Below are 19,182 nucleotides of genomic sequence, written 5' to 3'. Positions count from 1 at the left end.
GCCTTTGCACCATAAGATTTTTGTCTTGATTTCTTCTGTGACTAGCTCATGATCCTAAAGTATAATCTAATTAAATTCAGAATTTGTGCACACCTCATCTCTGTATCCTCGGTATAATGGTTGGCACAAAGCAGGATATTTAGCAGATCTTTACTAGACAAATGAATAAATCCTACTTCAAACTATTTGACCTAACATATATTCACTTTCCATGCAGAAATTAGTTTCTGACATTTGATAACCTTTCAGCTTAAATCAATTCAACAACTTAGAATGAAGTTCCTTAAAAACATACCGGCATAAGGAAGGGGCAGTCATCTGCTCTGCAGAGCTTGGTAACGCAGTGCAAGAAGACAGTGGACATTTTCTGATTCTTGTGCTTCACAAATCGGAACACTTCAAATGAAAACCGGCCCCGCTGGCTTCGGCCGTTCTCAATGACGGTGGTCTGAGGATCCTTGTCACAGCTAAATTTTAGGGAACGTGAAAACAGGACATCACTGGAAAGTACCAACCTACTGGGACTTGTAAATTAATTTCTACCGTATTAAGGATCCGCCATTACATTAAGAGCTAACAGAACCATGCCACGTTACAGATATTTAATCATAGCATAAGCTAATTCAACAGATATGACAATAAAACCTGGATCATAAAATTTAAACAGATCAGTTTCTGATTGCATTAATAGAAGAATTATACTTTCATGTAGTTCAAAAATCCAAACAATTTAAAATATGTAGAAACCTGCCAGAGGTGATCTCATTTATTTTCATTCTCTTTTATTTTCATTTATTTTCACATCATTCTCAGGGTATATGAAAATAGAAACAGAAGCAATGTATTCTTATTGCCCTCCCTCTTTAAACAAATGATAGCATGTTGTCTACACTATGTTGTACCTCGCCTTTTAAAGATTTAGCAGTGTTAGAGATCTTTCCGTATCGATATTTAGAGAGCTTCCTCATTTTTTTCCACAGCTGTATAGTATTTCATCATGGACATGTTTCAGAGTTTATTTAATCAGTTTCCTATTTATGTGCATGCATTGTTTTTGAATCTTCTGCTTTTTAAAAACAAAGTAATAATGAATAACCTTACAATATATCATGTTGAACATGTACAGGATTATCTACAGAATACATCCATATAATCATTTAATAGATATTGTCATGTTGCCCTATATAAATATTGTTCAATTTTGGACTTCACAAGCAATATATGAAAACAATGCTTACTTCTCCAGAGCTACATCAGCAAAATGTATGGATAAAATTTTTTATCATTCCCTATTTGAGAGTAAAAATGAACTATCACCCTATAATTTTAACTTATATTTTTCTTATAATTAATGAGTTTGTGTATCGTCACATACCTTATAGTCATTTGCATTTCTTTATCTGAAAATGGTTTATATCTTTTGATCAAATTCTGTTGTGTTCTTGGCCATTTTCTTTCTGATTCTTATGAGTTCTTTTATGTATTAAGAAGAGTGGTTACTGGTTATTATATAAGTTGCAAATTGTTTCACTTCGTTATTTGGCTTTGGACATTCCGTGTGTGTGTGTGTGTGTGTGTGTGTGTGTGTACAGTTTTATTCTTACGTAGTTAAATTTTCAATATGTCATTTTGTGGCTTCTAGTATTTAGACTGAAGACAGTTTCCTTACTCCAAAGTTTTAAAGGTATTTCTCTTGTTTTATTCTACCACTTTTAAAGTTGTAGTTTTTACCTTTAAATTAATAATCTATTTAGGTTTTATTATGGTATATTGAGTGAAGTATAGGTCCAATACTATTTTTTATCTTACTGTTATCCATGTCCAACACTGTTTTAAAAAATCTACTTATCCCACTGATTTGTGGTACCACACTCTATCTTACACTAAATTCTCATATGTTTGGGGATCTATTTCTCAGTTTACTGTTCTGTGACTTTTGTCTATGTGTCTAGCTTTGCATAATATCACATTCCTTTAATAACTGTAGACATTTTATTGATTGTGACATCTGATAGAACCATACTCTGCTCATTTCCATGTTGATTCCCCCCTTATCTTTTTGTATTTGTCATTTATCCCTTTTTTTCTTGATGTGATTAGCTTATGATTCTCTACTAATGTATTTTTTCAAGGAACCTACTTTTTCTTAACTTCTTCCAAAACATTGGTTCATATTTTCATTTTTGATACAAGCCTTATTTATGGGTTTTACAACTTCCAAGTGGTGAGGACTTTCTGGTTTTTGATATCGTTATAAATTGCTGTCTCACTGTATATAGCTTATTGCTTATATCATTTAGATTTTCTGTATCCTTACCTCCTTACTTACTTGTTAGCCACAAGAAGTAAGTTTTGTAAGAGGTAAAATTCTAATTTTTTAATTTTATTTCTATGTCTTTTTATATTTCCCCTGGTTTCCACTTAATGAAATCTTCAATTTCATCCAGGGCATAATTTCATTATATCAATGTAAGATTTTTTTTTTAATTCAGGAAAGTGTTCCTGGATTATATTTTTAAACATGTGTTCTATTATTTTGGCTTTTGGGGGGACAATTCTAATTATGCATATTATACATATATTGAATTCCCTTTCTCACCTTTTTCTTTCTTTCTTACTTAATCCTCTTTTTATTTTCCTTCATATTCGTTTATTTTTATTTGTATTTCTTATACTTATCTTCCATGTCCCACACTGTTTCTGCTGTGATCTGTACTCCTTTGAATGCCTTCTAATTACATGTCCCTTCCTCTCACACATTTTTTTATATTTCTATTTATTTTCACTTATCCCAGTTTCCTTTTCACATTTCCATAGCCATGGCTTTTACTGTCCTATCCTTACTTACCTAAGTTCTCATAATTCTGTCTTCATAACCATGATGCTTTTCGCTTTTTAAAAATTAATGTGGGAATGTATATATTATATATTCCATGGAAGCATTTTTCTGGTGAGTTTAATTCATCTTTAAATTTTCTTTTATGCCATTTTCGATATTTTTCCTGTAGAATATTGGAACACTGCAAGAAATACCTGCATGTGTTTATCATTCAAGTTTGAAAGAGTTGGATTTCCCTAAACCTAAAATTTTTAGGACCCCTAAGGCAATGTGGAATGGTAAATACCTTCCTTAAGGGTTTCCCCAACTCAAGGGCTCCCTCCTCTGTTTTGAATATAGCAGAACAGTGCAGCTGACTGAACTTAAAAGATATTCACAGGGTTCTACCATCAGCCCTGGGTTCCTGAGGTTTATTCACCAACCTTGCCACCAAGGGCAGAGCCCCTGCCTTCCCAGGCGATTCCTTTACCTTTAGAAGGTATACTTTTCCTGGTACGTTATGAGATCTGCCACTTCTGAGGCTCTGAGCATTCTCTACTGTTTTTTCTTCAGATTCCCCAGCTCTGGGGATAGCAGTTTCCTTTCAAAGTAGTGCCCTTTCCTTCTAGGTGTGTATTTCTTTTTTCTTTTTTTCTTTTATTACTATTATTATTATTATTATTATTATTATTATACTTTAGGTTTTATGGTACATGTGCACAATGTGCAGGTAAGTTACATATGTATACATGTGCCATGCTGGTGCGCTGCACCCACCAACTCATCATCTAGCATTAGGTATATACCTAGGTGTGTATTTCTCCAGCTGCTTCTGGGAGCTGACTCCCTTAGGACCCCTCAGCACCCACTTTTCTTCCTTGCCTTCCTCACTGACTCTTCTACACTGTTTTTTACACCATTTTCTCTTGATCTGAACTGTTTTCACCAACACTAGCATTTACTTTAGAATTTCTAGGTTTTCTTTTCCTCCTAGATTCACAAAAAAGGATATTTGGGAAATTTTTTTTCTTTAGTTATATATTTCACTCTGAATGGCTTCCAATACGAAAACTGAAAAGATTCAGAACTAAGCTGCTTCTATATTCACACTAGAAGTCTGATGATCGTGTTCCAGATTATCAATATATGAGGATTATAGAAGTTTGGGAAAATAAGAGAAATGTCAAAAAAGAAAAATCCATAACCCTACCAAGCATAAGTAACCACTGTGAGCCTTTTGCTGTTTCTCTTTAGTCTTTTATGTTATATAAATGAAGTTCATTATATATACAATTATATACTATGATCCTTTTCCTTGATATATTAATACCTTTAAATGTTAAAGAATCAATTATTTTCAAAGATAGAAATACCAATAAGACAGAAAGGGAGAAGGTAGGAGAAAGCCAACCATTTTTTTCTATCTAATACATAACTTTATATGATTGTAGTGCCTGTACGGACTCTCAACTTACTGGTTGTCCATAATTCACCTAGCTATTTCCTTATTGCTGAATGTGTAATTTGTTCCCATGTTTTACTATTTTAAATTTCACTGATAGACCAGAATATCATAAATATTTTAAACTATATTTCCCAATTTGTAAAGCTAGAATCAAAGAATATGAAACTTTTAAGGCTTTTGATACCTACTGACATTTTTTCCCAAAAATGTTGCCCAAATTAACATTTACAGAAATAGGATATGTAAGAATAACAGTTTGACCATACCCTCTGAACATCATCTTGCCCTTGATTAGCCAGTAAAGTGTATTCTTTTGGTTTCCCATTATATTACTTCCATCATGTCAATAAGCTGCAGTGAGCTGAGCCAACTGCAATTTATAAGCAGGATTAGAAGACATTGCTTGACTCTCAAGTCTGTTGGGCTGTCAGATAAAAATGCTGAAAAGGAACTGAGATGATTGAATGGTTTTATGATCAATGTCCTCTTTCCCCAAATGTATATTACATTCGCTCTATCACTGTCTATTGGGGAAGAAGGATGAAGTTATTGGCTCTAATAAGAAAAGGAGTGGTAGGTTATATTATAGTTTTATACTAAATACTGATAAATGAACAAAAGTATTTTGGGGTCTAAATTATCCAGACCATTACTTTAATTTTACTCTCCTTTTGACATATGAGACAGTCTAGTTGCAGATAAATAGTAACCTCTATTGCATTTCTTTTCCTGCGAATAATATCCTAACTGTGCTTTTCCTAAGACAGTGAAATATTCCCATATCTCCTAAACATGAATAAAACATCTTTGGTGGACCTAACTTACTTACAACTCTGATTCAACAATAGCTTTATCAGCATTTTGTGTTGAAAACTGCTCTCAAATTTTATACTTTCAGCTTTATAAGGACTCAGAGTTCAAAATGTAAAACTTGAAATTCAAAAGCTATAATAGTGCTTTATAATTTATCTGACTTAGATATTCCATTTCAATTATCTACAACTGGGTCATTGGTATCAATACAATACTTAGACAGCTAAGTCTTACCTAAGGAAGAGATCATATCGAATGTCATCATTTGGGTTTCCTGATGGGGTAGTATAGCAATAATCCATTAAAACATTCCATCTGAAAGAATGTAAGCAAATATAATCTAGAGTCAGAATTTCCTTTTGGGTATTAGTTACTAATACAAGGGAAGTAAATATTGAGGAACTTCTTTTACCTTCTTTCTTTCTTTTCTTTTTTTGAGACAGAGTCTTGTTCCCTCACCCAGACCGGAGTGCAGTGGCGCCATCTCGGCTCACTGCAAGCTCCGCCTCCCGGGTTCACAACATTCTCCTGCCTCAGCCTCCCAAGTAGCTGGGACTACAAGTGCCCGCCACCACGCCCGGCTAATTTCTTTTTTTTTTTTTTTTTTGTATTTTTAGTAGAGACGGGGTTTCACCAGATTAGCCAGGATAGTCTCGATCTCTTGACCTCGTGATCCACCCGCCTCAGCCTCCCAAAGTGCTGGGATTACAGGCCTGAGCCACCATGCTTGCCTGACAAACTTCTTATCTCATGGAATATAATTGTTTATTACTTGTTATTTGCAGGGGTTTATTGTTTATTAAAACTTTCTCTTATTCCATCCTGCTTATTTCACATGTATGCCTGTATCAAAACATCTCAAGTACCCCATAAATATATACACCTACTATGTACCCATACAAGTTTTTAAAAATTAATAACTTTCTCCTAAACTCAAAGTGTTTGAAAATCTGCACCAAATTGTCAATTTCACATTAAGGGGAGTCAAGTCTAATGCCATAAAATAATTGTGTACAAGACAACTGAATGGTCAAATTCTGAGAAGTAAACTTTAAAATGAGCTACATAGATGCTTATATGTTCACTATAAATAATAGCTTTTTGTTTCTAGATATTACTGTCTCTAACAGAATCAGAGAATATTGTAATACCAAATACAGCAAAGGAGTTTAGAGCATAAATTGTACATCAGAATCAGTGGTTTGGTGATTGAGGAGTCCATAATAGACACTGTGTTAGGGTGAAGAAAGCCATGAGGCACATACATATCCACAGCCTTCCTCCACAAGGTTAGATTTTGCTCACATTTATACATTAGTCCATTCCAACTCCGATGTTATAAAAAAAAAATACTAATCCATGGGAAGCGAATGCCAATGAAATGGAAAAAACTCCTGCATTATTAAAGGACAATTTTAAAGACTCATACAAGAATGGAAATATTCTTCAGGACAGGAAGGGAGAAGGTAAAGAAGAACTAAATTTCTAGAGTATACCAATCTCTTCAGGATGCAAAGTTTAAATAATAATACATGAGCAACCCAAAACAGGCCATTTTCACATTACATTTTTTTATAGTGCAGGATTAGAGCTTCAGCTTTTGAGTTCCATTTCAGTTTGATTGCTCTGAATTTTCTTAAGTATCATCTGAAATTTAATAGTTTTTTTATAGAGATGTTTCTGGAGATCATTTTATGTAATTTTGACACACTCTTATGCAGAGTCCTTTCATTCTTTAATAAATTCATATTGAAGAGTAACATACGTATGGAAAAGCAAGCAAATCAAGTGTTCGCAGAATGACTACATTTGGTTAATCATCTTTCCAATGAAGAGATACAACATTTCGGCATCCCAGATCTTCCCATATGCCGTTCCAAGAACCACCCCCCTTCTTTATGGGAAGACATGTTATTCTCCAATTAATGACAGAACGTGAGTGTAACCTCTTAAACTTTGTAATTTGTTATTTCTTTTTAGTAGCATGCCTAAATGGTGTGGTAATGATAATATTTTCAAACTGAATTTAAAAATGAATGGCCCAACTTTATGACTCATGAGGGTTTAGGCAGTCAAAGAGTTTTAACCTAAAAAAGATAAGAGCTTGAAATTACCTGCCATCCAGATTAGTGGCTTGGACAGCTGCAAATACTTTGGTTTTCAAAGGTAATCCTATACTGGGGATAATTAACTGCTGGTTGTAGGTTGAATCCTAATGATGAAACAATAAAAAATCTATTATTACCTCCCCAACAACAGCACACCTACTACTTAAAACAACAATATTAGAGAGAAAAAAAAAAAAGAAAGTAAATCAACATAAACCTACAGAATCAATCCAAAAAGGATTTACATGACCCTCTGGTTTCTTGGCAGAACTGTTATTAAGCCATATCCATGTAACAAATTGATTCCATGAATGAATCTTTTTGTTTCCTAGTTTACCATATATGGTGGCTAATGTTCAGTGTATCTAAATTGTATTCAGTGGTCACTAGTTAATATTCAGTTTGGTTAATATTCAATGGTCAATATTTAGTTTACTTAATGTTCCATTTATTTGATTATATTAGAGACTAATATTCAGTTTATTTAAATTACATCTGCTTAAATTTAAGCCCTTTACTGTAGGCACTGTAGTTCTTATACTTCTGATAATATTTTATTTACCCAAAATCACTTACCTGGCAACTTGAAATTGTTAAAATTTAATTGAAAACCAAAGTAAGACCATTTTAAAGTCACACAAGAAGAGAAATTTTCTTCTAGGGAGAATGGGAGAAACTACAGGAGAACCAAATTTCTAGAATATATCAATATCTTCAAGATGCAAGCTTTAAATAATAATACACAGAAAACCAAAATGAGACATTTACACATTACATTTTTTATAGGGCAAGATTCAGCTTTTGAGACAAACACAGACTCCAAGCTGCTAAAATACATGCCATATGGTTCCTGCACAAATTCCCTAGAGGTCACTTACAGAAGGGTATCTCAGGATTTCATTTTTACTTTTCTACCCTTATTTTAGACCAATTCTAGAGAGCTTATTTGTATCATTCTCAAATCCACAGTAGATTAAAGCATTGGATTAGAAATTAAGAAGTAGCAGGTATAATTTGATAATGAAGAAAACCAGAAAAAGTAGAGTGCAAAAAACAAACCAAAAACACCCTCCACGTTTAAGCAGTCACATCATTTAACATAGAGGCCAATTGTTTCCCTAAACTTAGTAATTCTGAAGACATTGCTGTTTGGCAGAAAAATTTTTAATGTTCATTATAAAATCTTAAAATCATTGGGAAAGACAACATATCAACCATAATATCTTTAGAAGGCTTGGAAGAAAGCGAAATATTTTGAATTTTATAATTTAAGACAGTAATAGTTTGGATGCTTCACTTTTGAAAAAAATGTTAATATGGAACATTTTATTGCCAAATAAAGCCAAATATATGAGATATACTTAAAAACTGATACTCTCCAGTCTTTTGTTTTCTATATTTTGGTGATAAATGATTAGCTCCTCTAACCATGTCTGATAGGTAGTATTTTTATGTGATTATCTTTCAGGCTCCCTTTTCCAACTTCTCCAAATAATCTACACTTCATTAACTCTACAGCCCTTTCATCTTATATTTGCATCAGTATTGTGCAGAAGAATGCTAACTTTCTTTACAACGTTATATTGCTGAGTCATTTTGCAAATTACATATGATCCAGCTGTGATTTAATTATGAATCATCAATTTTTTCCTACTGAAATTGCTTCTAAGAGGTAATTTTCTGACTTTAATTTGTATGGTGGCTTTTACGCATTAGTAATATATTGTCCCTAAAATCAATTATATCCATTTTAATTTTTCTCCAACATTTAAAAAATGTTCATAATTATGATAACCTTATCTAATATTTGCTGACTCTCCACCCTCCCAGAAGAATCTAACATTTAGGTAGAATTCCAATACACAAAGGCATCCTTACTTTCCATTTCCACAATCAACAAAACTGACATATTTATATTGCACAAAATAAAGCCACAGTTCAACTAGTAATCTGCATATATGAAAATCACATAGCTGATAGAAGTCATTGGTTTTCTAAATATAATTTCCCCTCAGTATACTTACTGAATTCCAGAGCACATAAAAATAAACAATTGTGCTACATCAAACTGAGTACAACTTTTCCTCTCCAAACAACAGATCAGAAAATGAAAGTAGTAGGGATGTACTATAAAATTTCATTATCCTCAAGGATTAGAAATAAAAAATGTTCCACATGAAATAGGAATTAATGGCTTCAAAAGATTATAATATTTTATTTGGAATGCTACAATAAAATTACCTCTGGCTAGCTACACGTTAATATTTCAAAAAATAATAAGTATGATTTTGGATCAACTAATGACAGTATATCAAACTTTTTTCTAGTGTAAATTACTGATTTTTAAATATCCTGTAAAATGGCAAAATACTATGATGACACTGTGTTAAAAAATTTTTAGTTTGAGGCATTGAAACTCTTCTGTATTATACAGCAATGATGAGCAAATGCCACTTTATATTTGTCAAAACCCATAGAATGTACAAGAGGAAGAGTAACCTAAACATAAAAGAAATGTCAACTATGGACTTTGGTTAATAATGTATCAATATTGGTTTATTAATTGTAACAAATGTTTCACACTAACACAAGATGTAAATAATAGAAAAAAAATATGTGCAAGGGGAGGGGATACGTGTGGGAACTCTGTACTTTCTAATCAACTTTTCTGTCAAACTAAAACTGCTCTATAATTGATTTAAAAGGAGAAGTATTTTGGCACCATCTATTTCACTTGTAGTCTAATATCAAAAAATTGGTTACCGTATAATTCAAATATTAAGGTTATCATCTAATTATAGGCTTTTTTAAGCATTACAATTTCAGAGATTCTTTGAAGGATTATACCTTGTTAGCAACAGAACTACAGTACCATCTCTTAATGATAAAAGAAAGACCTTAATAACAAAGCCTTCCTGAAATCCACACTTCTAAATTTTGATTTTCTGCTATTTCACTGAGAGAATAGTTTAATTTCACAGAAAATAATAGTATCATTAAATGTCATATGGATCATATTTTTCAGTTTTCTAGAATCAGGAATTCTCATCTTTGTCTCACTCAATTATAACAAATAATATTAAATCCAACAAATAATCTCAACTCAACCTCAGAGAGCTTATGCATATAAATTAACAGATGGGAATTTTCCAGTTTAAAGTTATATAAATATTGTTAACAACAATAGTAAATATCTGGTCATATCAAAAGTGAATATTGGCACACGCTTGCTGAGTATTGTAGAACCAAGTATCTTGGCAGCTTCCTTTTTTTTTTTTTTGAGACGGAGTCTCGCTCTGTCTCCCAGGCTGGAGTGCAGTGGCGTGATCTCGGCTCACCGCAAGCTCCGCCTCCCAGGTTCACGCCATTCTCCTGCCTCAGCCTCCCGAGTAACTGGGACTACAGGTGCCTGCCACCACGCCCGGCTAATTTTTTGTAATTTCAGTAGAGACAGGGTTTCACCGTGTTAGCCAGGGTGGTCTCGATCTCCTGACCTCGTGATCCGCCCGCCTCAGCCTCCAACAGTGCTGGGATTACAGGCATGAGCCACAGCACCCAGCCGACAGCTTCTCTTTGCAGAAGAAAGTTTAGAAACGACAGAAAGGCAATCTTGATTCTAACACATTTTAATTTGTTGTTTAGAACTCTGTGGTGTCAGACTACAAACTTATAAACATGATTTTTTTAAATGCCTTTGGAAAATGTCCTACTACAATATTTATAGCTCATTATATTCAAAGCATAAAGCACTGACTTTTAAATCAGTTGCATGAATTATAACTCAGTGCCACGATGACATGAATAATAATGCAAAAATCCGATTCATAATTTACAAAAATGTTGGTTGATAGATTGAAAAATTGATATTTAAATCAGGCATTTAAAATGTATGAATAAAAATTTTTAATCAACATGAAAATATCATTTGGGGGATTAATGTTAGAGTTATAAATAGAAATCCATGTATTTTTCACGTTTTGCTGCCAATGTCGATATTTACATGACAAAAATTTAGATAATGCTATGTAGTCAATCCAAATTATTTCAGATGTGACAGAACTGTCATCAGCCAAAACCCATATCGAAAATATTAACACATTCATCACCAAGGATGCCTCCAAGGGAAACACCATTTGTACCGTTAAAATCTTTGTATCACAGATAAAAAAAAAATTTCCTAAATCTTGAAGCTAACTGTAGCTGCTCACACACCCCTACCTAAATAAACAAATAAATACATGTAAATGCAGGTAGACATTTGAAGTAATTATTTAAAATCACACTTATGATATAAAATTTAAATCTTTTATCAACTTTTAGAAAATTTAATGGAGATGTTATTATACCTTTATCACTGTGATATATGAAAATGGCGGCAAAAATACGTAAATGTTACCAAGGCATAACAGGGTTAATGTGGCTTTCAGTAGATTTTTATATAAAAGCCATTTACATAAACGACTCCTCACAACAGTGAAAGAGAAAATAACATCCTTCACCCATCAACTTACGTTGTAAAGGAGCAGGTTCAAAGTGCTGACAAATGTGCCATTGTTCTCTCTCACAGAAATAGCAGCTGAGGACCTAAAACACATTTAGAAAAAGGAAAGCACTGATGAGATTTAAAGTAAAAGTGATACCTAGATGTTAGACTTAAAGCACTAAAACCCCTGAATAATTTTGACATACTGTTAATTATGCTCGGAGTTGTTATACTGTTTAAATCTCTGAAGAGATAAAATAATAAAAAAGCAAGAGGGAACAAGTAAAGACAAGCTATTCTTTATGATCATTTTATTTTTAAAGCAATCTTTTTTGTTTTTTTTGCATTACTTTTAAGGGACTTTTGGCAGATAAGGGCTTGAATCTGATGCAAATACACTTTCATCAATTCCATTAGAATAGAAGTTTCATGAAATCAGGAAATTTGTTTTACTTTGTTCATTGCTAGAACATTGGATGGTAAATAGTAGGTAAGTGATAAATTGAATAATCAATGAATTTCCATGGAATTGAAGCTCAGGAATGTGTTCAGCTTGAGGAGTGGGGGGGCAGAGTGAGAGATGCTTCCCTGTACACCCATATTCTTTTGACTCAAAGCTTTTCCTTTCTCATTTTCCACATCAAAGTCTTACTTCCGCCCAAGGTGCTTATAACACTGTGCTATTAAAACCAGCTATGAATATTCTTTCAATGAAGTAGAATGTGGCCTCCACATTTCCTCATAACTAAGATTAAGCAATAACTAAGACTTAATAATAGCAAATCCTAAAATTGGAGAAAGCGTTCTCTTAATCATCCCATTTTGTCAAAAATATTCAACAAATCCAGGTGATTATATTGTAATGTGGACATAGCCCTCTCCTGGAGTATGTGCTTTGGAAATAATGAATACATGAATATAAACAAAAGGCTACACCCTCAGTCTGTATTTGGAGCTCCTTGCCTATAGGCCATGCCACGTTTGTGGGAGAATCATGAGCACCCTTCCAGGTGACAGCTCAACAGAGGAATGGAGATCCCAGAATCTGGGGTAGCACAGCCCAGCAGTGAAAGCATATGGCCAAGAGGGAAGCCAGGCAAAATTCAGCAATGTAGTTACCAAATGTCATACACACCGGAGACACCACAGGGCCTTCAGGGCCATGAAACACCCAAGGCTCTTGGGCAAAAGGAGTGAAGAGAACCCAAGGCAGACAACTGGCTAATTTGAGTCAGCTTAATTTGGGGGAAAAAAATGGCTTGGGTCTGTTATGGATCATAACAATTAGAGATAGATAGATAGATAGATAGATAGATAGATAGATAGATAGATAGATATAGATAGATAGAGATAATAGATAAACAGATAGAGGTAAATATATTAGACATAATAAGCTTCCCATTACATTGTTTGAATTTAACTATTTTTAATAAATCCTGCTATCTTTCTAAGTCCCTGAAAGATACAAAATGGCTGAAGCAAAAATGCAATATGAGAAAGCAGGAATAAAATGCAAACTTACGAGGCAAGCTGGGTATTATTAACCAGGTATTCCAATGGATAACTACAACTAAATTTGTAAAGAAGCCCAGGTAGATAGCTGATGATTGTTGGTGGGTCTGGAGTATCAATATATCCTGAAATATTTCCTATTTGCACTGAAGTTGCATTTCCATAAGCACTGACTCCGGGAATTGTGGATACCTGTTAGAATGTTAGATGCAGTTTAATGATTAAGTGGCTATATATACATCTAGGCACTTCATATGCAAAATAAAACATTAAGCAAGATCTATTCTAGAGTCTAGTTCAACTATAAAATGAGAAGGTTTTGAAATTGCAAGTTTATAAGTGAGAAATGCAATTTATAAGTGACATGTAAGTAAATGAAACTTCATATTTACCAAAGACACTTTACTCATACTTTATAAAAAAGAAAGGAGATTATAGGTTCGGAGGATTACAACAAGTAATCTGAAAACACTCATGGATGAAGCCAAAATTCTCTGGCATGGCTGAAAAAAACCCTGTTAATCTGATCCTTTTCCCTTTAGCTTCATACCTCCAGGCTCCAACTCTTGATGATAATGCTGACACTCTCCCCACTTTCCCATGATGTATCCTACTCCTCCCCAGGATCTCACCTTCCCTAGGAAATTCCTCTGACTCCCCATATGCAATGTGTATCTCCATCATATTAGTAGGCAGAGCAAGAGCAGCCTGCTCGCTGGGCAGTTCCCTCAGCCATCATCGACACTCTTTGTGGGCAGGGACCATCTTGTCCACCTTTGCAAACTCAGCATAGCACAGCAACCAGCATCTTGGGCCCCAGAAAGGATTTTCAAACAAATGAATGAAGATTATAAATTTTCTGAGGATTAATCTTCTCAGGGTCTTCCTCTCTAGTTCATACAGATACTTATCTACTTCTAGGACAATAGTTTATAGATGGGTTTTGGGGGTTCAAGAACTTTCTGAAGTTATGTAAAAATGTTGTCCATCTGTATTTTCTTGGGTCTGCTTAGCTTTTGTTGAATTCTCCAGTCTTACTAAAATTTAAGATCCACCACTTTAGGAATAATCAATAATTTTTTGACCTTCATAATACCAGAGAGTTCTTCTAGCTTCTTCGACCTTGTCAAATACAAGTGGGCACTCAATAAATATTTGAGCAGATACTACTATATTACTAAGATCTGTGATAATTTTCAACAATAGAGTAAACTTTATGCATGAACCTAACAGCACATGGGCAAAGCTGTGGCAATTATCTAGTTAATTTATAAATGGGACAAGAATCTTTATGAGTGAAAACATCATTATTCCAATCCAGAGACTTAGTAGCCTACTTAATTTTTTTCCCATGAAGGAATGATCTTAGAGCAGTTGCCAAAGCTGGTAGCACCTAAGGCAAAAATGAAAGACAAGCAAATCTTCCCCTCCTCCCACTACTTGCTTGATTGAATAGCTAAACAAACCAATTCTGTCTATGAAAATAAAATACATACACACATATATATAGCAATTTTTTTTTTCTGAGACAAAGTCTCACTCTGTCACCCAGGCTGGAGTACAGTCGTGTAATCTCGGCTCACTGCAACCTCCGCCTCTTGAGTTCAAATGATTCTTCTGCCTCAGCTTCCCAAGTAGCTGGGATTAGAGGCACACGCCACCACGCCCAGCTAATTTTTGTATTTTTAGCAGAGGTGGGGTTTCACCGTGTTGGCCAGGCTGGTCTCGAACTCCTGACCTCAGGTGATCTGCCCACCTCGGTCCCCCAAAGTGCTAGGATTACAGGAGTTAGCCACTGTGCCCAGCCTAGCAATTTTTATAGCGGACTTGTTCAGCTTTTTAAAAAGGTAAACAGCACACACATTGCACACTTTTCCTGGCTTTTCTCCTGAATCGTTTTCTAGGCAGCAGGGCAAGGTGACACATCCAGACAAGTAAGGGAAGGAAAGGCTTCAGGGCATGGTGGGAGATGGGGAAATGCTGCTCATCTCCACATAGGCTCTTTCCTTCCACACAGAACAGGGACTTGTAATAATCAACCTGCATCACTCTCCCTTAGGCCCACTTCATAACCTCTCTGCCCACAACTCAGAGAGTTGAATAAACGTTTTTAATAAAAAGAGTCAACAATACTCAAGCTGCAGGCTTGGAAATGGTCACGGGCACAATATTCTAACTGCCCTCTGGGAAAAGATAAAGAACAAGATTCAAAGAAATCTATTTTCTCTGTCTTCATCTCCCACTAAGTCTTAGAAACCCTGGCCTTGGAATAATCAATCCTTTCTCCTTAATACAAAATAATAACCTGTGAAGAATAAAAGTCAATATCTCCTTCCCTGGGCTAAGTGATTATGTTTATTGCACTTCCTTTTTATATTTGCAAATTTACCAATAAGATTATATTTAAATAAGCAAAATAAAAAATAGTACTAAGTGAATTTCAGTATAACTATTTAACTAATACTCCCATCAAATCACAATATATTCACTTCTATTAATTTTAATTCACTGGAGAGTAAATTCCTTATTCAACTCTATTTTTGGTGTTCAGTGCATTAATAAACAAATGAATGCTACAAACTCGTATTTCTAATTCAGGGTGGAAATGTTTGAAGAGATGTTTCAATTTTCACAATGACTAGAGAAAGTGTGCTACTGGGATTTCATGGTAAGACTGGATATGATAAACATTTTGAAATTCAAAGCACAGTCCCACACACTTAAGAATATTATACCAGAAATACTGACAGCCCCTTTTTACAAAGCACTCGCGCTGATCATTCAATGGTAAGCATGAAAGAAGATTACAAGCTTCCCATTCTATCTTTCGTCTTTCTTTCTAAATGAGGTCACTGAAAGAACAGGCCAAGCGGTTCACTGCCAGACTCACTGGAACAAACATTGTTTGAATGGTCAGATACTTTCTTATAAAGCCTGAGGAATATGGCTAATGCTAAACTGTAGAGACAGATCCATCAGTGTCACTCACACAAAATAATGCTGCTTAGAGGGGCACAGCTGACCTCAGGCCCTTTGACTGCCCCACTACTATAAACATAACCATTATTGGAAGATAGAATTGTATATTTGGTAGTGCAGGCAAAGGAAAGTGATTTGTTCAATTTATTTTTTTTCTCAAGAGATAGATTGGGCTTCTTATTCTTTCATGAAATGGGGAGGTTTTTATTTATGACCCCAGACCTAGCACACAATGTCACACTAATCTTACCATCAAGTTGTTTCCACAGCCCTCCAAGGTGCTGAGATTGATGATAAAAATGACCACTGCTGGAAAGGTGTTGTTATTAATGAACCCTCTGCAGTGGGAGTCCCCATGCCTTCCATTCAGTGCCAGATCTGTTTCCGAATAACCCGAGAAAAGTACCGTGCAAAAATTAATCTTCATCGTAATGGCCTGCACTCCACAATAGACATTGATGTCTCTTTCAGCTGAAATAAAAATATATAAAAAAAAACATAAGTCAGAAAAGCAGAAAGATAAATAACATTAACATCCCACTGATATATTTACTCATCTCCTTTGTCTGTTTAACTCGTTTTTATATTTGATACGCCATAATCCAATGTGCCAACTATTAAGTAAAGTAGACAAGAAAAATAGCCTTTTATTTAGTTATTTCAGGAGAGATCTTTGAGTGTAGAGATTACAGTTCACCTCTGTTTCCTTGTGCTTGATGTCCAGTGGATGTACATTAAGTGTTGATCAAGTATTGCCAAATGACCAGAGAATTGAGTGGAAACCAATCAGGTTACTGAGGAAATTCAGAACTAGAGCAACTGGATTATTCAGATCACCTGTCAAGAGTAGTGAAAATCACTACAAATGATGCATATTCCCAAGTATAAGGAGAAAGCAGTTGAAATCCAACCTAAACCGAATTGTCAAGCGCTTTGGTATTTGGTAACCCATCTTATGGGTTGTATAAATAAAATCCATCCATCAGAATTCAATTTTATTTTGCCTAAATTAAATCACACTAGAGAGAAACGGAATGAAAAATAGTGTTGATATTACGAACAAAAATGCACAGCTCACTGTAAGAAAATTTTGCCAATGACTATGCATGCCTCAGTAAAAAAAAAATGACCTAAACACGGAAATGTAAAACACAATTTGCATGGTTCTCCATGACTCCATGGGTTATCTGTGATGGGGTCTAGTCCATGTCTATAGAAGTGAGCACACACACACGCGCACACACACACACACACACACACAAGGTCTTCAAATCTCTATTTAGTTATTTTTCTACATGTAATGTAGAAAATGTAAAAAGGAAATGGGGAGAGTGGCTAGTAGGTAATTCTCTAGTGGTAGATTATTTTACATTCATCACTTTTGGTAATTGCTATAGGTTGAATTATGTCCCCCCAAAAAAAAGATATGCTGAAGCCCCAACCCTCAGTGCCTTAGGCTTTATTTGGAAATAGGTTTTTGCAGATTAAATTAGGTAAGATGAGGTAATACTGGGGTAGAGTGAACCCATAATTCAATATGACTGGTGTCCTTATAAAAGAAACATCCAATGAAGAGACAGAGACACAGGGAGGGACCATGTGAAGGCAGAGGATTGGAGTGACACATCTACAGGCCCAGGCACACCCAAGATTGCTGGCAAACCACTGGAAGCTAGGAAGAGACAAGAAAGGATTCTTCCCAGACTTTCAGAGGGAGCATGGCCCTGCCTGGATTTTGAACTTCTGGCATCCAGAACTGTGAGGCAATGAATTTCTGTGTTTCAAATCACCCCAGGACACAAGTTTCTGTTGTCTCAAATCACATCGTTTGTGATACTTTGTTACAGCAGCCCTAGAAAACTAAGAGAGTGACTTTACCATTTTTTATCACCCTATTATACCAATTAGATAAAAAGCCTGAAACAAGTCTCAAGTTTTCAACATGTAGAAACAAACAAAAACTGATTATGCTTTTCAATGGGGAAATGATCTTGATTGTTCAAAAGAGGAAAACCAAACAAAATAACACATATTTTTGGTGAATGATGGCATGTTCACCTAAGTAGTATGTAAATTTCATTCAAGGTTTTTAGCATAGAATTAATCTTCTTAAATAATTCAGTCCTAATTTAACAGTAGAAATGTTCAATAGCCTTATCCCTTTAGAGTGTTTATTCTATATACATACTGGGTTTTTTTCCTAGCAAAGTGAGTCATATTTGGGGAATGTGAATAAGCAATATGGAAATGTCTATGTTTTGTAATAAGTTTAAACTCATTAAAATTACCTATAAAGAAAGATGAAAAATCTTTTTCATGGCCAAAAGGCAAAAGGCTAGGTGTTATAGGAAATTCGATGCAATATTTCCTTTGTTGGTGGAAAAATGATAAATTAATTATGAAGTATACTTTGCCAACCTAGAAAATAATAAACACTACTTAAAATCAAGGGGCTATCTTCACAGCCTTCAGCAACATTAACTATCTAAATGCAAAGATAATTTCTAAATGATCCTTTTTTCTAAAATAATACAGTTTATTTTAATAAATGTTTATGAGTATCTATGAACTACATCTTAAATCTACTGATTTTTCTCTATCTACATGCTATTCCTTTGCTCATGCCATCCTTTTCTCTCCCCTGGACTATTGTACTAGCTTCCTAACTGGTTCCTTTATTTCCAGTCTTAATGCCCTTCAATTAGTACAGCTGTTAATATATTAATCCAGTCATGTCATCCTCATGCTCAGATTTTCAACAGCTACTTTTTGACATAGGCCAAAAGCCCAAATCTTGAACTAGGTGCTAAAGTCTCTCCATAATCTGTTACCTGCCTACCTCTGCATGCTCCTCCCTCTCTGTCTCTTCTGTCAACCTTGCTTCCTAAATTTGAATCTGAACATTTTTCATGTCTTTAAATGCATCACCTTGAGTGATAGAAACCAGAAAAGTAGTTACCTCCTGGGGTGGAATTGCCTACAATAGAAGCACGAGAACGATTGG

At 34.7% G+C, this 19,182-nt stretch overlaps 1 protein-coding gene across 1 annotated transcript in view; it reads right to left on the bottom strand.

The window, feature by feature from the left end:
- The window catches only part of ZPLD1 (zona pellucida like domain containing 1), a 42,638-nt gene that overhangs the window by 8,238 nt on the left and 15,218 nt on the right, over nt 1-19,182 (bottom strand). Inside the window, exons 3-8 of the mRNA XM_054483027.1 lie at nt 16,429-16,649; nt 13,210-13,391; nt 11,716-11,788; nt 7,211-7,308; nt 5,331-5,411; nt 296-467 (exon numbers count right to left, since the gene is read on the bottom strand). Coding sequence (XP_054339002.1) covers nt 296-467; nt 5,331-5,411; nt 7,211-7,308; nt 11,716-11,788; nt 13,210-13,391; nt 16,429-16,649 — 827 coding nt within the window. The remainder of the gene's footprint in view (nt 1-295; nt 468-5,330; nt 5,412-7,210; nt 7,309-11,715; nt 11,789-13,209; nt 13,392-16,428; nt 16,650-19,182) is intronic.

This window comes from Pongo pygmaeus, chromosome 2, assembly GCF_028885625.2.
Source record: "Pongo pygmaeus isolate AG05252 chromosome 2, NHGRI_mPonPyg2-v2.0_pri, whole genome shotgun sequence".
Taxonomy (NCBI): Eukaryota; Metazoa; Chordata; class Mammalia; order Primates; family Hominidae; genus Pongo; species Pongo pygmaeus.
The sequence above is the reverse complement of the archived record's forward strand: the minus strand, read 5'-3'. Positions and strand labels throughout refer to the sequence as shown.